Genomic DNA, 19,910 nt, shown 5'->3' with positions numbered 1-19,910 from the left:
ATATAAAGCCAGGATGGGGTAAATACCACTCTTCTGCTTTCTTCATAGGGGAGAATAAATACTTAAGGTGTGGCAGTGGCTCCACACTTTTCATTTTCTAAATTCAGACCACTACCAAACTCTGAATCACATTTGTACAAGGCTTTTTAGGAGGGTAGTTAGTGACAGGACAATGGGGGATGGTTCAAACTGACAGAGAGAAGATTTACACTAGGTATTAGGAAGAAATTCTTCCCTGTGAGGGTGCTGAGGCCTGGCACAGGTGCCCAGAGGAGCTGTGGCTGCCCCTGGATCCCTGGAAGTGCCCAAGGCCAGGCTGGAAAGGGTTTGGAGCAACCTGGGATGGTGGAAAGTTTCACTGCCCATGGCAGAGGTTTGGAATGAGGTCCCTTCCAATCTTTAATGCCCCTTCCAGCCCAAACCATTCTGTGATTGCGTGATTCTACATATCTGCAAGAGCAAACCCTAAATTTAACACGTATCTCCTGTTTTCTTCTTGTTCTTCTTTAAAGCATAATTTCAGCCATCCCTGGACAGTTTGGGGTGAGCTTGTGTAAATGCTGCAAATCTGCAAGTGAAGTGCCCAGCTTCAACCAGGACTCCTCCAAGATCTCTTCTTCTTTCTTGGGTCACCAGGTCAGGAAGCCATTTAAGCACTTCCAAGTGGTCCCAATTCCTGACATAATGAATTTTCTTTAGGAGAAAGTTCTTATCTATAGAGATAAGATCAACATCATTATGTACCTCCAATAAATAATTCCCTCAGCATCACAGAGCATCTGATACACAACTATTCCAGCAGAAGAGGGAGAAGGTGGAAGTAACCCAGGTCACCACTTAGAAAAGTAATATATTCAAACTGTTTGAAACAGAAAATTATTTGGGAAAAGATCTACAAGGAATGAAGATGCTCTGCAGAGAAATACAAGACACACTTGGGAAAAGACTCCACCTAGAATATGACCACCAGATCATGCTCAGAGTAAGAAGAAAATTTGTCCAATCTTGGCACCACTAAAATGCTCAACATAAATTAGAAAGCAATGTAATAGTCAGAGCATCTTAGCAATTTCCCCCAATCTGTTCCCATGCTTGGTAGTCCCAACCAAAATTATCAGGCTGCAGAAAATTCATTCTCCAGGGGAATCCAGTTCTTACCCATCTTTCCATCTACATCAGGCCTCCATTCCACCGGTCCCAAACTCTTGTGCCTTATCCTCCTCTCTCAAGCATCCACCCTGCAACAAACATACACAGAGGTTACAGATTAATTTTGACATGACAACAGGGTCATGGACCACTTTTCACAAAGCCTCTGCCCACCATCACCTGGGAAAGAGGAGAGCCTTATTTAGGAATGGAGAGCAGGAGTCTGCCTTCCTCTGCACACACCAAAGGTAACACCCCACAAACCTGGGACCTTAATGGTTTTAAAATCTTGGCGTGACCAACTTGCACTTCCTTAAGAGCAGAACATTTTAATTACATGATATTTTTTAATGTGTTTTTACGTGATTAATGTAACCCTAAAGCAATACCATCTTTAACACTTCAGATTCCACAGCATCCCTGTGGGGTAACACTCACTTGGGGAACAGACTGACAGCAGGACATGGAAAAGCAGTCCTGAATCAAAGCAGAAACCTAAATTTAGGCCTTCCAAATGGCAGCCAAGGTTCCCCAAGGCTAGACCAGCTTTCCTCTGACTGCATGGGGAAAAAGCTGAGTGCAGGCAGCTCTCAGCAGCAGTGGCATCAGCCTGTACATCCCTCAGGGGCGGGATGTCCCTAGGAGCCCTCCCAGAGTTTCTGCCTTCAATCTGCCCTCAACACCAGCACAGCAGTGGGCTCAGTGACCTGCCATCCTGCATTCAGCCAAACTCCTGCACCCAGTAAGGTTTTTTGGGGTTTTTTGGCCACCAAGAAATGAAAGCAGTCCTGAGCCTGCTGCAGCCTTTCCTGCTCACTAATGAAAAGCCTCATTTTAGACTGAACAAAGGCAAAAATCCACCTAAAGATGGGCACCTTTTGAAGGTGATAGAACACAACATCAAATTCCACTTTAAGTGCCTGATAAGCCCTCAGATTTCTTGGTCATAAACCTGTGTGACAGCACAAGAAAAGGGAGAAACGCCTCAAGAACTTGATCAGACTTGCACAGGGAGTAAGACATTCCTGTCCTGCAGTCACTGCAGGTTGCCCTGGAGTCAATGAGAGCCACGTGCTCCAGGACACTGAGATGGATCCTGGAGTGTTAAATATGAGCAACTGGTCAGAAGTGGTAGGAAAAGACACTTTAAAAACCTCCTGGCTTGGTCAAATCAGTTCAAACACAGCAACAAATCTGAAGATTTGAATCTGAAGAAGACCAGGAATGGTCCCAAGCATGGATTAAAATGATTTTCTGCAGCTCTGGTGCCTCGGTGCTGGGAGTACAGGGATATTTATCCAACCTATTTTGAGAGAGACGAGCAGGAAGGGAAGGTGGTAAGAGAGCAGCAGAGGCAGAGATATCCAAGTGCCCCTGAGAGCCTTGTTCCTTCTCCTGCAGCTCCTTCCCAGAACAGCACCATCAGCCTGGGAGCCCAGGGCCACCAGGAACTCTGCTTCGTCCATTTCCAACACCAAGGACGAGGCAAGGAAGTTACCAAACAGCTTGAATGGTTAAAAATCCTCCCTTGAGAACAAACTGGTCAGTCTATGCAGCACTGAATCAAGAGGGAGCAGAAAACCAGCAAGAAAGCGGAGTAAAAATTCCATCTGATTATAACAAGAGCAGGAAACAGCCCAAACCTTCACTTTTGCTTTCAAAACTGCTGTGACACTTCCAGGAATTAAGCTGTGTGCCTCAATTGCACTGAGGGCCACAGGCAGATAGCCTGGATCAACTGTAAATTCCTGGGACAGCCCAGGTTAGCTCTCCTATCAGAGTAACAGATTTTTCTAATGTCTTTCTGGAGACCTTCCAGACCTTTCCAAACCATATCTAGTCACAAAAACAAGCACCTACAGGAACTGTGTAAAAGAGCCCTGGAAAAAACAGGTGACATTTCCATCAGCAGAGCCCTCCCCTGTGCTGTTCTCCATCACCTCTGCCACAGCAAACCCCTGAGACCCCCCAGCCCAGCCCTCGTGAGCAAACCAGCCCCTGCACACAGGCAGGAAATCTCCACGATACACAAGACAAATAAAGGTTTTCTGTTGGAGCAGATCTCTCCAATGCTGAGGACAGCCAGCCTTCAAACTGGATTACAAACATTGGCCATTTCCGTGGCTTCCCAAAAATACATACCAGCAGCTTCCTGCTAGAGAAGGACAAATTCCTGTTTCTAGTACAAGTTCTGTCCTATTATTATGTCCCTTAAAAAACAGGGAAGGGGAAAAAATAAGAGGGCACTAAAAGGGAAAAATCCTTTTCCTACAGATGCTGTTTGAAGCAGCTTCTCTTCCCCCTAAGCTCCCTGATCAGTGCTGGCAGTTTGGGACACAAAACCAGTGAGCATCTGAAACTGGGCTCCCACTGGCACTGCACCACTCCCACAGCCCACAGAGCTCTGTAAATCTATTAAAAATCTCCCTGGTAAGCAGTGAGGGAGCTCAGCAAGGTGTTGGCTCCCAGGAGTGCTGGGGCAATGTGTTCCAGGTTTGTATTGTGCATGCAACAGACTCTGTCTGCTCCAGTCTGCTCAGAAAACTGCTGGAAGTTACTTCACCTGCAGGAAAGCCCAGTACAGATGCTCTGATCCAGGGGAAAACAATAATAATATTGTAATAATCTGATTAATATTATAATAATAATAATATAGCAATGATTGAATTATCATCATAATAATCTAATAATTGATTGTTTATCAGTTTTGATTTGCCTGAACTTTGCAGACAGAGTGGTTCAAATTCATTATGGCTCCATGAGTGCAGGGTATGAGTATCTACCTGAGAGATGGATGCAAGGTTATTCAGCCACTTTGAAAATTAATCCCTGCTTTTCTCTTTTTCTTCCCATACTCCTGGCTGGGAAGGGATTAAGCAAGACTGAGGTCAGGGGAGACAACAGTTCAGCTGTGACATGCCAGTGCATCCATGACTCCTGCCTCTATGGAACTAAGTTACAGCAGGGGAGGAGAGGATGGAGAAGTGTGATTTTCTCCTGGGTGTAAGGGGAGATAAAGCACAGTGACCAGGAGATTTACTGTGAGGAATTATGTAGGATGAAGGTTAGGAAAGCAGGAAGAGTGCAGTCCAGCAGTGAGAGCTGGAGTCACCTGCAGTCTGCTATTGATAAATGGGATTTACAGCATCACCTACCCCAAAAAGAGTTGTTCTTACCCCACAGAGGCTCAGCTTCCACCACAAAACACAGACTTCATGTCAGCATGTCTTGCCACTACTGCAGCACAAGCAAATAGCATCTCCCTCTGCAGTTTATCATCCCCAGGCTTCCAGGGAAAGCTTATTCCTGCCTGAGCACCACTTAGCTTTGGTTTGGATGTGCAGGGGACACACCACTGTAAAAAATAATAATAATAAGCCACAGTTGCCCCTGAAATAGGGCTCGGCTGGAAAGCTACTCAAACTAGCATTGCTAAAATTGGGACTTTCCTTGTTTTTTCAAGCAGCAGGGAACATGTTGGGCTCAGAGAGTTTAACAAGCAAGAGTCAGGCGGAAAAAATCTCTCCTTTTTAAGAGTTGACCACATTAACTTTCAGCAAGTTTCCGGGAGTCCTGCCAGAGCACTGGAGTTTTGTATACTACGGAACTGTTAAAAATATTATTGTAAATGTTATTTTCAAAAGGTTTCAGAGGCCAGCGCTGGGGTAGTGCAAAAAACAACAGCAAAGCAAATGAGATTGTTTTAATGGTGAGAACACAAGTGGATGTGTGCTGATAGCTCAGGCAGCCTGCAGGCTTGGCAAAGAGGGATTCAAAGGCAAAGGGAGAGTGGTTGAAATATTACAGGTTTGCTCTGAACATCCCAACCTCATCCTTAAAGTTTTCTCTAAACACTACAGAACATTCAACCTGCTGTACTTAGAATTGCCCTGGAACTTGGATGCATACTCTGGGATACACAGAAAAACAGCTAAATTTTGGTGCCACTTCGGACACAGAAGACCCTGCCCTCATGGCATTTTCCACCCAGGTTACCCAAAGGATATACCATGCAAGGGAAGTAAAAAAATAGCAATTTAAGACTGTGCATCTTTGTAGATGTAGCACTTAAGGACATGATTTAGTCATGGACTTGGCAGTTCTGGGTTAATGTTGCACTCTGTGATGTTTAAAGTTCTTTTCCAGCCTAAATGATTCTGTGATTCCATGTTTATGAGCATGCAGCTGGGATGAACGTTCTGCAGACACGTGTGTAACCAGGCCAGGTTTGCAGGTGTGTCTCCCCAGACAGCTCAAGGGACAAAGTTCATGAGCCAAGATGAGGAGAATAAAACCTCTCCTGACCAGGCTGCTAAGCTGGAGGTGACATGCACAGACCAGCAGAGCTCAGGGAAGGAGCCAGCCTGTACCCAGGGAACTACAACCCATGGAACCCAACAAGCAATTCTGTATCAGTACCCATCAGCTGAGGCTTCTTCTCCCCAGTTTTGGGCATGACACCCCAAAACTGCTTAAGAACCTTTCTCACCACATCTGCTGCTGGGAAAAGAGATCAGATCTGTGTTTAAAAGCCATCGTGCTCAGTGGAGGATTCCTTCAGTCAGTGACCCAGCCAGGGCAGCTGCACTTGACAGCTGCTTCTGGAGAAAAATCTCCTGAGCCATCCTGTTCACTCTAGCATGACGTGTACTGAGAACAAGAGGTTTAGAACCTGCCCGAGTCCTGCTGTTAACATCCATGACAACCCTCTAAAGAAGCCACTGAGATCTTAAAACAAATCCTCTTCTCAGAAATGACTTTTTATAAACAAAATGTTCCAGAGAGCACACTACAGTAAGTTATCATAGAGAGGTTTGGGTAGGAAAGGATCTTAAAGATCTTCTAGTTCAGCCCCCTGTCACTTTCCACTATCCCAGATTCCTCCAAGCTCTGTCCAACTTGGCCTTGGACACTTCCAGGGATGGAGCAGCCACAACTTCTCTGGGAACCTGTGCCAGGGCCTCCCCACCCTCACAAGGAAGAATTTCTTCCTAATACCCAATTTAAATCTCTCCTCCTTCAGTTTACAACCATTCCCCCTTGTCCTATTACTCCATGTCCATGTAAAAAGTCCCTCTTCAGCTCTCTTGTAGCCCCCTTTAGATACTGGTATTTGTCTCACTCCCTTTTCTTGCTTTGCAGTAATATTCCTTTTACTAAAGACAGTGCAGTAATCAGTAATGTATACTGGCAAATTAAATAGCTTTGATTTTCCATACAGATCTCAGACTTCTGGAAAAATTAAAAAAAAAAATAATAAAATTAAAAGGATTAGAAAGGACTCTTCTAGCAGAAAAGGTCAGACAGCACAGCCCCATCAGGTCAGAGTTAATCTATTTTACATGTAACAGACAGGTCAAGGAAAGTAAGTGTCCAGAGAGTACAAATGTTCCCCACCTCTTTTGGTTTTTATTTTTATCAGGGTCTGCACTGCACAGAATTGTGTCTCCTGAACTCACATTTTTTACAGAGAAACCACCTCCCCCAGCAACTGGTGGAGATCCCAATTTGCAGACACCCTGATTACACCCCAAAGCCCACCTCAGTCCCACTGGGCCTAAATCCAAGTTTTCACATTAGGCACTGAAGTGACCAAGTCTAAAAGATCCTCATCTCCTGCAGGCCTGAACATTCACCTCCCCAGACGAAGCTGAGCCAGGATTCTTTACACACAGCCCTGCCTGTGAGGATGAAGACCTGCAGCTAGGGGAGAGCACTGTCCTGCATGATTTTCCCTTCCACAGGGCAAAAATTATAATAATTGAATTAACATTATAATAATTAATATAATAATAATAATATAGCAATTACTGAATTATCATCATAATAATATTATTATAATTTATTGTTTATCAGTTTTGATTTGCCTGAACTTTGCAGACAGAGTGGTTCAACTTCATTATGGCTCCACAGTTGCCCCTGGTAGTTTTCTGTGCACATATGAATCAGAGGAAAACCCTGATGCCAGTTACACCTACTGAAACCCTTTGATTCCAATGAACATTCCCCTCTAAGTGAACACAGCATAGAGAAGGCATTTCTAAATACAATATAAAAAACAATGCAGAAGAACATTGTCATTTCTTCCTCCTGCAGGTTTTCATTGCCTTATTTTTGTCTTTCTCCTCAAATGACCAAAGATTTTGTGGGAGGGAAATTAAAGCAAAACCATGTATCTGGAAAAGTGAAGCTTCAGGCCTCCTTCTTCCATGTTACTGGGAAAAACAGGAAGGAGAATGAGCAGAAACCAAAAAGGAAAAATAGATAGTAAAACCCTCAGGTGAAATAAGCTATGAGAAAAGTGTTTGTCTCAGAAAAAAAAATCTTTCCTGGGAAAAGCAACTGGGAGAAAATTATCTGGTATCAGAAACAAAGAGTCTCCATGAATGGAGCTTTACACAGAGAGCTGCAAAGCCAACGTTGTGCCATGGAGAGCCTGGCCTGAGAGCTGGAATCTGCACCAGGCACTGGGGTGAGAGGCAGAAACCAACCCTGTCTCTGCAGCTTCAACATCTGAGTATCTATTGTAAATGCAGGTGAATCCAATGGGAAGAAATGACGATGCCTGACTCAATTCAGAAGGCTGAATTATTTCTTTATTATAACTATGCTAAAATACTATATATCAATAATATCAATATACTATATAAAAGGAGGATACTAAAACTACATATTACTTTCCCTGACTCTAACACAACTTGGGACCCTCTCTGAGAGTCCAGCCCCAGGTGGGTTGGATTGGCCATCAGGTTCAAACAATTCTCACTAGAATCCAATCAAGCAATCACTCCAAGTAAACAATTCTCCAAACACATTCTACACAGAAAAAACAAGGAACATAAATTGTTTTCTCTTTCATTTCTCTCTGTGTACCTCTATAAAAATCCTGAGAAGGAGAGAAATGTGTTTACCACAAGTATCAACTGCACAACCCACCTCATGGCTGACCCAATATGGATTTCAACACTAAGTGACCAAGCTCTGGACTGGGAAGGAGGGAGATCCATCCCATGGCTTTGGAGTGACATCGTGGCAGGATCAGGGCAAGCTGCTGTGCCAGCTCCCACGCTCACCCCAGCTCATCTCTGAGCCACTTTCTCTCCCTGAGAGGAGACAGAGGTGCAGCTCCCGGGGGCCATGCCAGCAGCCCTGTAGGGCAGCATGTCCCCTCAGGATCGATAGTCCCTGCAGCATCCCCTGCACAGCTTCCTCTGTAACGAGCCACAGCCTCCCCCCTGCAGCCTGCCCGCCTTCTATTGATCCCAACCCGACTTTCTGATCGACTGCAAAGCCCAGGCCTCGCCACTAATTGACCACTCTCTGCTCTCTCAGCAGCTGCCTGCTTGATTTGCTCCTTCTCTGTGGGCAAGCAGCACAACCTCCACAGCACCCGGGCAGATCAGGATCACCACAGCCGCCACAAATTTGGGCAGGTCCTTTCCTTGCTCGTGCCACTTCTGCCGCGCAGCTCTGGATTGAGATTTCTCCAGTGGGAGATGGCAGAGCTCAGTGAGAGCTCAGTGGCAAGCAAAGATTAAAAGCCAGCAGTGGTTTTTGGGCAGAAGGACCAGGTTTCTGCACAGCCCCAGTTTGGTGCTGTGTCCACGAGCTGCTGGCTCATGCCTGCCATCAGTGGGGTGGTGATAGGGTTACGAAACACGCATGTGGGGCAGCTCGCATGGAGGCTTTGTTTCCTTTGTCCTCTTGCAGAATCACATGAACTCAAGTGCACTTGCCTTCACAGAAACAAACGAGCCATCAACAGAGCGGGAACCAGTGCAGCACACAGCCACGCACCCACAGAGCCTCGCAGGCTGCAGAGCACACACTGCCCGAAACCCAGAGCACTCAGGGCCTCCCAGGCCTGCCCTGCCTCTCCTGCCTGCCCTTCCCCACCCAATTTTCCCAAAGCTGTGGCTCTGCAGAGCCTGAGCACAGCCTGTTGCTTGCTGCAGTGCACACAAGGCAGCTTCTTCTCTAGAGGAGTTGCCCAAGCTGTGCCATCACCCAGTGCTCCCCCGTGCCAGGCAGCAGCTCCCTGCTGCTGCACTCACTCTGCTTTATCCCCCAAGCCCAGTGGACAGAAGGAAAGATGATGACACTGAGGAAAAGGCGTATCTTGCCTCTAAACCCAGCTCAGGGCATTGCAGAACTGGAGATGGAGAGCATGACAGCTCACCAAGGCCAAGAGCAGTCTGCAGGGGAGGCAGTGGGATGAGTAATTTCCTCTCCTACCATGTCCAGCCTGGTGTGGAGCAATGGAAAGTCTCTGTGGGCATTTTGTCCAGCTCAGAGAAAGTCTGACCTGGAGACTTTCAGAAAAGAGAAGCCCATCACCCTTGAGAGACCATGAACAATCAAGGCAGCTGTACAACACCTCTGAACTGGCAGACCAGCTGCTCATCTGCTCCAAAATCAGGTCACTTATTAGGCACAGTGGGGAAGCAGTCAACTACTTTTAGAAGAAAGCTCTGGAGAAATACAGTTCAGCTCAATATTGATTCCCACGGCTCCGTTACAGACAGACAGAATTAATTTCCAGGATGGAAAGAAACATATGCCTGCGTATCAAAACAAAATACAGAAGCCTTTCCAGTCCTCCGGCTGCATTTCAATGGAAACCAGAAGGCTGTCATGATAGAAAGATTTCAGTTTTCTAATTAATCCTCCCTGCTGAGAGTTTAATGCTGCTAATTGATGAAGAGAAGTGGTGTCCAGACAGTGCTTGCAATTCCTTTTTACATCTTTAGGCCAAGTTCTCTCTAAATTAAATAGTAATAAGGCAGATTTGTTCCCTGTGTGCACTGTGCCCTGCTCCAGCTCCCTCCTCCCTAGAAGATGTCTGGTGGAGGGAAGGGAGGCAAAGCCATGTCAGAGCTCTTTACAAATGTTGGAAGCTTTCCTGGAAAACGTCATCTGTGATACTGTCACTTCCACAGGACAAGCCAAGAGAAAGACCAGTGGTGCCAGGGACACTGCCTGTACCATGAAACACCCTCCATGGATCTGGGAGAGCTTCTCCCCATGCAACAGAGCATCTGCTCAGCCAAGAGATGTCCCACAACACTTCCAAAAACCACACAGAATGTACCGTCATGTCAGGAAATGGCTCATCAGACCCTGCAGAACGGCCCCTGGCACCCAACCAAGTGCCACCACCAGCAAAAAGATGTCACAGGTGCAGAGGAAGGTTGGCTGCTCACCTGCACCACAGAACAGTTCTCATCCTTAACCCTAAATATTGATCTCACACTGGTGTTTGACCAGGAGACACCTCTGGATCCAGCAAAGTGATCCTAAGTGCAAAACGCAACACAGTCTCAGTAGGAGAAGGCAGTTCAGCACATGCCTGGGTAGGAAATTCCTGCTCCCATTTCCTACAGGAGTACATGCTCTAGTCCTTCCCTGATCTAGTGAAGGGCAGGATTTGTCCCTTTATTCTCAACACTTGGCAATTTCAACCTAAGTGCTCTGAGCTGCAGTTGGGGAATGTGAAATAAAAACCAAACCAGCTTAGTAACCATGCTGTGGTTACTAGCAGTGATAAACCAAGCAATGCTGATGGTCCCCAAGCTCTGGCCTGACACTCCAGCACTGCTCTGTTTGTCATGGCAATAGCATTTCCACCTGCACCTCTCTGACATCTCCTCTGGGAGCCTTTGCACACTGCTGTTGTAGATCATGGCCAGCAGAGCCCAGGCCAGCTGTGCAGAGGTCCAGCTGGCTGACCTCTCCTTTCCAAAAGGCTTCTATTTTTGCCCCCCCTTATTATTATTAGTTTTCAAGCCACCTACTCCATCATAAAGTAAAATTAGCTTATTCCTAGAATGCTATAAAAAGACAAGCTCATGCCTGCACAAACTGACAGCAAGTTAAGGGGAAGGGTCCAAACACGCCAAGAACATCAAGTCAAGAGCTTTTGGCACCCTTTTACTACAAAACCCTATTGTTGCAAGCAACTTGTGCATGTGCAGGTTGAGTCACGTGCGTGCAGAGTCCCTCACCTGCACAGGCTGCCTGCTGCTCCTCCTCAGTGCCCTGGGCAAACCCCTCCTGTCTGCCCAGCAGCCTATTAATAAATAAATATACACCAGGGAGAAAAGCTGCTCGCCAGAAGGGAGGTGGACGAGATGATCTAATAGGACCTTTTCCATCTCTTAACTTTTCTGCTTAGTCACAGGAGAAATATCTCCCACGTTGTAGAGGAACACGCTGCCTCTGCTCGCCTGCCTGTGCTGGGAGAGTTCCCTCTGAAGAGGTTTTGTTTTCCAGATGTTCACAGAGTGAACAGAATCACAGAGTGGCTGTGGTGGGAAGGGAGCTCTGGAGAATCTCCCAGTCCAACCCTACTGCTGAAGGAGGCTCACCTAGAGCAGGTTGCACAGGATTACATCCAGCCAGGTTTTGGATACCTCCAGAGACAGCCAACAGAGCTTGCCTAAGGGTGTTGGAATCTGTGGCATTGATGATTCTGAGATTGTAGAAAGTCTCGTCTTTCAGCCCCATTGCCAAAGCAGAAGCCATAATTGGTCTGTGCTGGTTTCCAGGTTGTTTATTCTGTTTATCTCTCACATGTTCTGCTGCCCTGCCCAGCTCTGTCCTGCAGGGCAGCGTGTGGGGCTCTGCCCTCAGTGGGATGTTACAAACATTAAATACCAGAAACTCCCTGGGCTGGATTTACAATAACGTGCCAATATCTGTCACCTACGTTGGACAGTGTGTCCCCAGCCTGAACCAACAGAAAAATGCCAACACCACAGTGAAACATGGAGGGCATGAAGAAGGAGAAAAAGGACAAGACACACCCAATTTCCTCCATCTTGTCCCCTTTGGACCCCCATCTAGAATCCTAAAATTTTACTTTTGCACCTGTGCCACACTTAATTATTACTTATCTCAAACACTCAGAGCTGGTAATTCATCCTGTAAGATTGAAAACTCTTTTCCATGGGCAGAGATAACAGACAGTGTCTCTGGGGGCTCTGTCCAGGGGGGTTCCTGACCCCTGCCAGGGTCCCAGACCTTCCAGGGCAGCCAGAGGGATGCCCTGGGTTCCCACACAAAGGAAGTTACACAACAGAGGACTTGCATTAGCCTGGTTTTCAGCTTCAGTGTGCTCTGAAGCACCCAAACAGGTCCCCTAATTCCTGTCCCACAGCCACGAGCAGCACAGGAACCTCATTTTTGTACCATTAGAATACTTCTCCAAGCTCTCAAGCCTGCTGCTGTCCAAGATGGAAAGGCACCAAAAGCACTTCATTTACTTTTGCAAAATGCAGGTTGGTAAGAGCACAGACAGCAAACATCCAGGTCAAGCCTCCTGTCAGAAAAAATATCAAAAAGCTCCAATGACCAACCACCCCAGAAATGGAAATGCAAGGAACCAAAGGGTCTGGGAAGAAGAGGCTCCAATGCAGCTTAGGTGTTAATGTTTACATGGCAATTTCCATTGGCATTGATTCATGACACAACAGCAGCAAGGCTCTCTCTTGGTTTTAAAATGCCTGAAGAGTGCAAGGCTTCCACAAGAGACCATCCTCACACATAAGCCAGAGAGCACCTGAGAGCCTCAAGGACACAGGTCTGCAAATTTCACCATGAAAGGAGAAAAAATTTTACCATATAAATCACAAAAAAGATCCCATACCATAAAAAAAAAAAAATCACAAAAAAAACCCCACAACACAACAACAAAAACAAACAAAAAAAAAACACCAAACAAAACAAAACCACCAAAAGCCACACAGCCTAAAAATCTCTTGCAACAAGACGAACACCAAGGGATGGGGCAGCTGGGAGTAGAAGGTTTTACTTCATTTTCTGCTAACAATGGGATAACCCTGAGCATTGCAAATTCTCACAGGATTCTGTGTTTTTCGTAAGAACGTTGTTCCTGGAGTCACATGATTACATCAGAATACACACTTCCCCTTTTTTTTTGTTAAAAAGAAGTATTTGCAGATGTCAAAAGTTGAAGTAATGTCTGAAATGCTCAAACAAGAAGGAATAGAGACATTTACTTTAAAAGAAATAAATCTGTATTTTCTGACAGAAAGAATGTGATCCTTTTCACCAATACTACACACTGGAAACCTATAGACTGGACAGGGAGTGACTTAATTTTGGGGAGAGGTGGGTTCCTTCAACATGTCCATCTACAAGCTAGGATCAAAAAATCCAGCTTTCCTAGCAACACCTGCCTAGAAATTAAGCAGCCCCTTTTGGGGTACCTTGATACTGGCTTTCCTAGCCAAAAGAACATTATGCACTGGGGTACAATATCAAGGCACTGCAGTTTAAAAAAAAAAATAAAAATAATAAGCAGCAGAACATCTTTCCAAATTTTGTTCCCACTTCTTTCATCCAGCATTAATCAGGGAAAAGCCATGGAATTCAGCTATGCCAGCTCACCTGCTGGCATTCCCTGCTCACCAAACCACAATATTCACAGCTACTGGTGGAGCTTGCCCAGCAGAAATTTACCTGATGGTAAAAATTAGTCTATAAATAAGATTTCTGAAAAAGCCTGTGTTGGCTCTCAGAGAGCTCATTTCGTGGTCTTGCTAAGCCTGGGGCAGCATGACCATGGCACTACAGGCACCTGAGCTGCAGCTGCCCACCAGTCCAGAAAAATAAACTTTGGCCACATGTTCAAATACTCACAAGCCCCACAAAGAGCAGAAGACCTCAGGTCACATTTATTTCCTATTTTTGCATGGAACAAAACCATTAAGACCTAGAAGATCTGTGGTGTGCTAGGCCATGCATTAAACACATTATATCCATGGAGATGAGAGGGTGAAGACTGCACTTGTGGTTAAATCAGCGATCTTTACCCATTCTGTCCAAGCTACCTAGCAAAGATGCAGAGAGGTGGGGGAGAAGATGAAGGGCATGAGGAGTTGTGGAGCTCACAGGGTGCTTGTGCAGGCAGCAGTGCCAAGCCAAGGCCTGGGATGGCATCCACCACCCTCCCTGGAGCTCAGCCGTGCCATTCCTCAAGCTCCAAGGCTTTTCACAGAGACAGCAGCAGTCAGCTCCTCTGCTCGCCGGGCACAGGGAGAGGAAACCTCACTGCTCTGCTGGCAGAGCCCCCAGGTTTCTGCATTATCCCAGCGAGCACAAACCTGTTCAGCCACATGGTTCCCGCTGAGCCCTGGCCCAGCGCCGGCCCTGGAGCTGCTGTGCTGTTCCCAGCACACATCTGCAGCTCCAGCCCTGTCCCTCAGCACACCAGGACACGCTTCTGCCTGCCCTGGCTGCAGAACCAACCCCAGCCAAGCTCCAGCACAGACCGTGCCCAGCATTAGGGGCTGCTTCACAGCTATCCATTCCTGAAGTGGCTGCACAGTGTGGAATACACCAAAAACCCTGGCTCCTGCCAGCCCTGCAAAGGATGGGCACAGCAAACCCAGGCACACCAAAATCCCATAGCACTAAAAACCCACAGCACCAAACCCAGGCACACCAAAAACCCATGGCACACCAAAAATCCAAGCACACCAAACACAGGCACACCAAAGCCACAGCACCACAAATCTCCCTATCCAAACAATGACCTTCTGCCTGCCCAGGATTTCTCTCCCTTCCCTCTGCCTGCTCTCAGGTGGCTGGACTTGGGAAGAATTACCACAGAGGAGCTGGAGCCTTGCTGCAGAGGTGTCAGAACACCTGGGGACCTCCTGCTCTCTGAAGCTGTTACAGGGCTCTGATTCTCTTCTGGTTAATGCTTATCCAAGGATGTCTGTGCTGCTGCCTTTGAACCACACAGGAAGAAAAACCAGAAAGTGAATCCAGGGTCTACACATAAATAAATAAATATTTTTAAAATAATAATCGGATTAGCCAAACACTAAAACACCTCTTGCTAAGACTCTGCTCTGCTGCATCAAAGTGCCCTATTTGAGCAAACATGGTCCAAAAAAAAGAAAGAAATATGAAATTACATTTTTGTTTGCAGAATTTCCTCTGTACTTCCTCCTCCTTCCCCAGAAAGACTTGCTCTAAAAGGAAAATACCACTCATCATGTTTCTATCCTTGCTTATTTAAGTGGAGAACCACAGTCTACAGCTCTGTAATATTATTAGCACCTTTCCCCTTTTTACACCAAACCACGACTAAATGAAACATGCTACAGAAACTAAACAGACATGGAAGTTACAGGTCCTTTTTTCCTTTTTTTTCATCCCCTTTTTAAAACAAAGTCAGTACTTTCTGAGACGAGCTCTAAAAACCAGATCACACATACAAAGAAACAAGTTTGGAAATCCCCCTCCCTCCACCCCCACTGCTATTTGCTAAGGAAACCAGATGCCCAAAGCCAGCCAAAAAATGATCTCAGCCATTCTTAAGCGAGCCTACAGTGCATTTTCATGAGTCATGGAAAGCAACAACTCGTTGCTTTGGTAATGCCAGGTAAGCAACTGGTCATCCATCCCCAACCAGACCTTCAGCAGTAAGTCAAAGAGCAGCCTGTGTCTTGACAGATTACGTCAGAGACAGCCCCAAAACAGAGCTCTGCAGCAAGGTACCTTGCAGGAGGTTTTATGGGAGATGCCACAATTGTGTCCCATGAAAGCATTCATCCCTTCAGCAGCCAGGATCCCCCAGAGCTGCCTGCTACAGGCAGCACGTGGAGAGGGAAGCCATAGGGGCAGGGATTAGCAAGAATCCTCTTTGGGCTGAATAAATTCTCATTTATAACAGGTTGGAGACACTCCTGCAGGGGCACCACTCCAAGACCCTGGTGACACTCCTGAACGTGGCCATGAAGGTGGTGATGTCCTGTGATGCAGCCTAGAGCCGTCCAACCATACCTGTCCAAGGTTTTGGAAATCCAGCCCGAGACAGGTCAGGGAGGTGGCAGGATTGCCATGCACCAAGGGGAGATCCTGCTTGACACATCCCATGTTCTTCCGCAAACATTTCCCCCTTTCATCACCTCCTGGTGACTCCCACAGCAATCACACAGCCACTGCTGCCTGGGGAGACAGGAAACTACACCTATCTGGCAACACCTGGCCTGAAAGGCAAATCAGCTTCCCAGGTGATGATGAAGTGGGTGCAGGAAGCCTTGCTTCATCTCATCAAACCTCAGTGCATCACACCACCTCCCTGGGACAGCCCCACTGGATTCCTGAAAGGGAAGCTCTCCAGCACAGGATTTCCTGGACACAGACTAAAACTAGAACTAGCTCATTCTCATCCAGAGATGAAGTCAGTTACAATCTTCAGCACCATTTGTGATAAGTCCAAAAGCCAATTGTGAAAATGCATCCTCATCCCTTACAGGCTCACACCAGATTTTATTCACACCTGTAATGCTGAAGTTGCTGAAATATTGGAATGATGAAACAAGCATTTTCTCTCTTTCTCTTGTGTCATCAGCCACAATGTGAGTTGTGCACGTCTTTAACATTTCAGCTTCTCAGGAAGAGCACTGTGGAGAGTCTCAGTAAGCATCACCAATCCAAACAAAAACAGGCAAGAACTGGCATGGTTCCTCAAATCCTTCTTTTTAGCCATGTCACAAGAGGAGCAAGCACACATCAGCCTAGGCCACCAGTGAAGCAACAGGCAACAAAGCCACCAGAAGCCCTCCTAGCAGAAAGCTGAGGAGGACGGGAGTGGCACAGAGCACCACTCTGTGCCCTGTGGCTGAACACCCAGGGACGGTCCCCTGCCAGCCCCAACAGCACCAGGCTGCCAGATGCCAGCAGGGCTTCCCTTTGCTTTCCTCCAGAAGAGGAGCAGCTCCTGGGGCTTATCAGGAGCCAAGTGCAGAGTTTTCCAGTGCAAAGCCAAGAAATTAATCTGACAGGACTTGTCCCATCATGAACTCTACCAAGGCACTTCAGCCACGGCCACCATTCAGAAGAAACTCATGGAGAGAGCACTAAAATTATGCCTTTCCCAGACATTTACCCTCTGGCACAGCACAGCTCAGGAGCAGTTCAAATGCATCCTGCAACAACATCCAGAGCTGGACCTTGACCCTTTCAGTAAAACCAATGATGTAATAAGCTAAGCACAATTCTGTTTATCTCTTTTACTTGCTACCAGCACCATCCAAAGAGAAATAACTGGAATATCTTGCATATTTCTCTAATGACTCTTGCTATTTTGTTTGCACCAGCACGAGGGACTAAAGACCAAGGAACAGCAAACCAGTGGTTTATTAACCACGAGGTGCTGAGGTTTCCCACAAGCCACTTTCCAAGAGGAAATCAACAGAAGGATTCTAGTAGAGGGACCAAAGCTGTAGTTTTGTTCTGAAAGGCAAACAGAAGGCATTGAAGCTTTTTCCAAAGAAAGCTCTCCGGGAGCTTGGCCCAATCTAGTACTTTAATTGAAGGATGCTTCATCAAACAAGCCCTGCTCCACAGCTCCACACTACACCAATGCACAGATCAATCCCAACAAAAGGAAGCCCAAATCTCTGACCTGAGGTACTGGCTATTCATCACTTACACACTCCCAAACCTCTCTGTCCCACAGATCCACACACCTCCCTCCAGGCACATACTCCCACAGCATAGTGACTTCAGGGTGATCACCCCTCTGCAGATAACACTATTATCATCAGCCCCCATCTGCATCACCCAGCTATAGATAAGTGTTATCAGCTGTACTCTGCAATGACACTGCACTGACCCTGCAAAAGAGGGACAGTTCCCCCCAGGGAGTGACAAGAGAGGAAGAAAAGCTGAAAGGAAGAGGGTATTTAAGGGAGAGTTTCTCTGCATGCACTCTCACTTGTTCTGCCATTCACCTTCACCACCTGTGATAACAAGTCTCGCCCTCACACCTCCTCCCCAAGCCATTCAACCCAAATAACCCTTCCTTATCAAATCACTGCCCCATGCAGGGGATGCCCCAAGCCTTAAATTTGTATCTGGGCAAGATACCACTGTTACAGGAGCTGGTGAGAGCCAGATGTGCCCATCACCCTGTGTCCACCACCCTTCTGCAGAATCCTCATGGCTTGGGATAGAGCATCCCTGTTGCCACCTTGCACAGTAAAAGGTGCAGACAGCCCACTGTGAAGAATTAAGGATCTGCTGAATTCTTCAGGGTTCTTATTTACCATGGATGGCACTGCGCTATTTCCACTTCACAGCTAGAGTGTGATGATTTGACTCCTGCTCAGTACAAAAGTCCCAAAAACAAGAGGCTGATGCACAGAAGTACTAAGCAATCTGCGTAATCCACCATCCTCATCACAAGGGACTGCCATGCACATCCACAGAACAGAACAGTCCAATTGAAAGGGATCTGCAGTGATCATCCAGGCCTGACCACTTCAGGACTGCAGGACAAGGACAACCTCAGCAAGGACAGACCTCACCAGATGTGCCAAAGCAGCAGCATCTTCCTCTGACCCTCTGCAGGGTCAACACACCATATCTGTGCTAAGGACAGTCATGTGCAAAGTTTTCAATATTCCCTTGGGAATTTGGGAACACCTGAAAGCCAGTGTGCACGACACATTGCATGTGGGTGAGACAAACATACCCATGCCAAAACAGGAGCACTGCAGGGCCACACTGCACCCTGGATTTAAGGCATTCCTACCTCCATCACAAAGACTTCCTATCTCACAAAATGGTACAAAGTCTTTCCCTCCATCTGAATCACCCCGCTGTCAATCAGATGACTTTCTGTCACTTGGCCACAGGAGCGTTGCAGAGCGCCTCTCACCCACCCACCAGGGCTAATTTTTTTCAAGCAATTTGGTGTTTAATCCCTACCTGAACGCTTGAGCCATCCTCCCACCCCCCCAGGACCTGGCCTGAACACGTGCTGTTTGCACAGCACCCACGCAGGAGCTTGGCCAGCTCCTTCCAGGATCTGGCACGGGGCGCTCTGCCAGCCGGACTTCGTCCCAGGCAGTTCCGAGCCAAAGCCTGCCCCAGCTCCACCCTGCTGCTACAGCTCCTTCTCTCTGGGCTGCACCCAACCATGTCCCAGAGTGGAGAGAATAACATCACAGAGGCTCTTGCAGAAGTGACAATTAGTTCTGCATAAAATGGTGGCCAGTCTTTAACTCAGGAGAGCAGAACCAGCCACAGGTTCTCCTTAAATTCTGAGCCATTTCATCGCCACTAACATTTTTATTAGGATTTTCCAGCATAGAAAAAAGGTGCTTGGGGAAGGCATTTGGGAGCTGAACCCCCTCTTCTAGAGGGTACAGGTATAAATTTCACTTTTGACCTCTAAAAGCCTCAGAAAGCTCAGGTCAAACCCTCTGGGCTCCCTTCATAGACATTCCAAGTGCCCTGGGAACAGAAGCTGGCACCTGAGGCCAGACACAGCGATGACATGCAATGCTGTGTCCCCAGCCCTGGTCACAGAGACAGGGATGTAGAGCTGCAAGAGTCCCCATCTCGGGCCAGGCTGATGCTGCTTCTTCCACCATCCTGCTCTCAGCCTGGCCCCAAGACCTGTGGCTCCAGGGAAAGATCCTGGAACATCCCACTGCCAAAACAAAGCAGAGAGCCAGGTAACCCCCCCATGTGCAACCCCTCTGGAGTGTTCTTCCCGTGTTCCTCAGGCCCATGCAACAAGTCTGCTGCAGGGAACAGCTCCCCAGGGCCTTTGAAGAGCAAGGTATTGGTTTTTAAAGGAGATCTTAGCTTTTAATTTCTTGTGTCATTGAAGATGAACTGAGACAGACTGACTGGGAATCGTTAAGGCAGGAAAAGACCTCTGACATCACTGAGTCCAATCATTAACTCAGCACTGCCAAGTGCACCTCTAA

The 19,910-nt window shown here is 47.0% G+C and overlaps 1 protein-coding gene across 1 annotated transcript in view; it reads right to left on the bottom strand.

Annotated features, from left to right (window-relative positions):
* Positions 1-19,910, bottom strand: part of LOC110484542 (mitogen-activated protein kinase kinase kinase 3) — a 76,710-nt gene that overhangs the window by 53,421 nt on the left and 3,379 nt on the right. The window contains exon 2 of the mRNA XM_021555283.2: positions 1,159-1,238. Within this exon, the coding sequence (XP_021410958.1) occupies positions 1,159-1,162 (4 nt within the window). The 5' untranslated portion in view covers positions 1,163-1,238. The remainder of the gene's footprint in view (positions 1-1,158; positions 1,239-19,910) is intronic.

Source organism: Lonchura striata, chromosome 1 (genome assembly GCF_046129695.1).
Source record: "Lonchura striata isolate bLonStr1 chromosome 1, bLonStr1.mat, whole genome shotgun sequence".
Lineage (NCBI taxonomy): Eukaryota > Metazoa > Chordata > Aves > Passeriformes > Estrildidae > Lonchura > Lonchura striata.
The sequence above is the reverse complement of the archived record's forward strand: the minus strand, read 5'-3'. Positions and strand labels throughout refer to the sequence as shown.